Source organism: Lucilia cuprina, chromosome 3 (genome assembly GCF_022045245.1).
Source record: "Lucilia cuprina isolate Lc7/37 chromosome 3, ASM2204524v1, whole genome shotgun sequence".
NCBI lineage: Eukaryota > Metazoa > Arthropoda > Insecta > Diptera > Calliphoridae > Lucilia > Lucilia cuprina.
In genome coordinates this window covers 49,320,869-49,324,716 of record NC_060951.1, presented here as the reverse complement: position 1 = coordinate 49,324,716, position 3,848 = coordinate 49,320,869, and the positions used below count along the sequence as shown (strand labels likewise).

At 26.4% G+C, this 3,848-nt stretch overlaps 1 protein-coding gene across 6 annotated transcripts in view; it reads right to left on the bottom strand.

Moving 5' to 3' along the window:
• Nucleotides 1-523: 523 nt before the first annotated feature.
• Nucleotides 524-3,848, bottom strand: part of LOC111688560 (neurotrimin) — a 69,149-nt gene continuing 65,824 nt past the window's right edge. For 4 of the 6 annotated variants that reach the window (XM_046947304.1, XM_046947305.1, XM_046947303.1 and 1 more), the window contains 4 exons: nucleotides 2,398-2,517; nucleotides 1,455-1,625; nucleotides 1,277-1,332; nucleotides 531-1,079 (listed from right to left, as the gene is read on the bottom strand). In XM_046947304.1, coding sequence (XP_046803260.1) covers nucleotides 780-1,079; nucleotides 1,277-1,332; nucleotides 1,455-1,625; nucleotides 2,398-2,517 — 647 coding nt within the window. In that variant the 3' untranslated portion in view covers nucleotides 531-779. Of the gene's footprint in view, nucleotides 1,080-1,276; nucleotides 1,333-1,454; nucleotides 1,626-2,397; nucleotides 2,518-3,848 lie in introns of all 6 variants that reach the window. The other 2 variants (XM_046947307.1, XM_046947308.1) reach the window with 1 other exon arrangement.

Sequence of the window (3,848 nt, the reverse complement as noted above, 5' to 3'; positions counted from 1 at the left end):
CTAGAACTGAACTAGAACTGAACTAGAACTGAACTAGAACTGAACTAGAACTGAACTAGAACTGAACTAGGACTGAACTAGAACTGAACTAGAACTGAATTAGAACTATACTAGAATTGAACTAGAACTGAACTAGAACTGAAATTTTACTATTTTTTAACCATTCATTGTCTCATAAACTATAAAGTAAAATTAACTATATTTGTTATTATGTTAACACTACTGCACTTTATTTACTACTGATAACTTAAATATCTTAATTACACTAATTTGAATAGATATATTTTCATTAAACGAGGTAACCATTCATCATTTATAAACAATTCAATACGAATAGAACTAAAATTTAAATTTCTTAAAGAAATATTTTCATAAGTTTCATGTAGTATTCGTAGTTTTCATTATTTTTTTAATATTTTTGTGGTAAATTAATTATAATTTGTTACTGTATTTTAGTTTTATTTTGCGGGTTTTGTCTAAATCCTTTTTTAATTATAATATTTATAACATTAAGTTTTTCTCTTAATTTTTCATTAATTTTGTATATAAATTTATAGTCAACTATTTTCATATTTATTAATTCATTTATTTATTATTTGTGTTTATGGGTCTGTATCGGTTTTTGTCCATTTCAATATTATTTGTTTAATTAATTTATCATATTCCTAATTTTATTTATTGTTTATTTTTAGTATTATTATTGTTGTTGTTGTTGGTTGGTTTGTTGGTAGTCTGTGTTTTATTTTTCATTTATTATGATTAATTACATTTTAATTGAGCTATAATCCGTTTATGTCAAATTTAAATAGTTTTAATAGCCGTCTGTCATCAATATGATTATGGTGTTGATGATTATTGTAATTGTTGTTGTCGTTGAGTGTTCGTGTCGAGGCCAATAATAATATTGACATTAATATTAATGTAATTAATATTGTAATTGATGGTGGTTTTATCGTTCTATTCCCTGTATTACTATTATTATAGAGATTGGCATCCGAGCCACGTTCTTTATATAAGCGACCATTTTGATTGCGAGCACTATCTTCGTGACGATTTTCTTTAAGTACAATTTCGTTTTTCTGCAAGTAATGAAAAGAGGGAAGGGAGAAGTGTTTTGTGTATTAAAATATGGTTGAAGATGAAAATGTTATTTTTTGCAGTTAAAATATTATTATGGCTTTTGATTTGCCAATAAAAACATTTTGGGCTATTTCCTTAAGTCGAATACTTTAATCGGCCATATATTACAAAATAAATATATATGATTACAACTTACCGTTACTTCATTCATATCTTCTTCTCTTAAGATTTTCTTGCCCGGTCGTTCCATTTCTAAAAGTTAAGCAAGTATCAAAATTAATTAAGTTTAATTTAGTTTTAAAATGGATTAACTTATAAATATAAAATGTAAATAATTTTATTTTGTTTAATATGTATGAATATTCCAAACTTACCATACAGACGAATTGTACCCTCTGTATCGCCAATACTATTTTTCGATATACATTTATAACCACCAAAATCACTTGTCTGCAATCGTTTAATATGTAAAACCATTTCGACAGCATACATATTGATCTCCTTTTCCGTTAAAACGTAACGATCTCCAGCGATAATCATTTCACCTGAAACACAAATTTTAATTCAAATTAGATGAAACCGATATGTATAGATACTTAGATAGATAGATGGATAGATTGATAGATAGATAGATAGATAGATAGATAGATAGATAGATAGATAGATAGATAGATAGATAGATAGATAGATAGATAGAATAGATAGATAGATATCTCCACAAAGGAATTTTTGGTATTTAGAGAAATAACTATTTATTCCATATTTTTATTTGATGACTTAACAAGTTACTGCATTAAGTACTTTAGATTAAAGTTCATATTTTCTTTTGTCACATAACACAACCAATATGCAGTTACTCTGTCAAAAATATAAATGTCACGTTTATAATAAATGTCATATAAACACAAACTTGTCGTCACCTTAAAAACAAAATTAAAAGGACAATGATAACGATAAATATGGTGTAGCTGATGGAACAATTTCCTAAAAATTCTTCTGTAAAAACATTTTGTTTAGAATGAAACAAAAAAAAAATGAGAAAAATATGAAGCAGAAAAAATTAAAAACATTTAAAACCACTAAGCACGAAGTTAATAAAGACAAATTGTATTGAAAATGAAAAATTGTTTTCCTTTACACTCACTAAGTGAAAAATTGACAAAATGGAGAAAAAAAAAAACATTAATATCAAAGCAGAATTCCCAAACAAATGAATGATGGGTATTCCAAACACCCCTCGATATGTATATTGTAGGTACTTTCTAACAAAACCGTATGTGACTGAAACAAAAGAAAAACCCCAATAGGAGAACTTACCATTTTCCCTTTGCCAATAATTGATGGCTTTTGGTGATGCTTCCACATTGCAAATTAAAGTGACATCTGTCAGGACGGGAGCACCCACCAATTGATTTGGAACTTGTACCAAAGGATGAACTAGAAAGAGATAAATAAACAAATAAAGGAAAAAATCCATTATTAAATAAATTTGTGTGGCATTTTGTTTATTTTCCAATAAATTTATTTTTATTCTCATTTCTCCTGCTTGTAAGAATTTAATGATTCACTTTGTCTCTCTCTTGTCTGCTGTAGAAATATGTACAAATTTGTTTAATTTTTTAACCCTTTTATATAAAAAATACATATATTTTTTATTTTGCAACATATTGATTTATTTAGCTTTTTTAGCATAAGTGTTTCTTTTTTTAGCAAAAACCACAGCTGTTGGTTAAAAAAATCTTGACTATATTTAGATAGAAAACTCTACAAAAAACTCTTAAACCAACCATTTGGTGTAAAACAAACATAAAAAATGGTTAGAAAACAAATCCCTTCTCTCAAAACTGATACGATTTTAATTGAAAATGAATTAGTCTGTTGTAGGTTGTGGCTTTATTGGTGTTTGTCCAACACAGCCAGTCAACCCTTGCTGTTGCTTTCTTAAAAAATCCGTATTTGATTTTTTCTTTTGCTTCTTGGTTAAGACAAAAAGATAGACATTGCTATACAGGATGTGTTTATTAAGCATGTCTGGTGTTTTTAATAAAAAATTTGACTACCAAAAGTTGTACTTGTATAAGCCTACAAATTAAAGACTTAGAGATTTTAGGAATTAAGACATCTTTAATACTTAAATCTGTTTTGAATAGACAACCTGAGGTGTTTAATGTAAATAATTTAATTATTATTGCTATAACATTTTTATGAATTATTTTCTACTAACAGTTTTATTTATTTATTTATTTATTTATTTATTTATTTATTTATTTATTTATAATAAAACTTTAATACATTTCATTTTTACATAAAAAAGTTTAAACTTTTTCACTTTATTTTTCTGTTTTCTTTTTGCAACAAATGACCATGTCTTCTGTTTGTGCAACATATTGGCAATTGTTTGGTAGTTTCCGATTTTTTTTCTACTTCAGCTTCTGTTATAAAAAACCATCCATTATTCTTGTTTGCTAGATAGATTTTTGTTGTTGCTGTTGCTTTGTTATTATTTGGTAAACCAAACTGAATGTTGACCTTTTCTTTAGCAATATAGTTTATTTTATATGTATGTGCTAAAGATACATATAATAAACTGTATGTATAATATTCATACATATTCAAAGAGTAAACTCATAGCTAAACTTAACTTTGGAATAAAACTTAAGTAGAACTGAACTAGAACTGAACTAGAACTGAACTAGAACTGAACTAGAACTGAACTAGAACTGAACTAGAACTGAACTACAACTGAACTACAACTGAACTAGAACTGA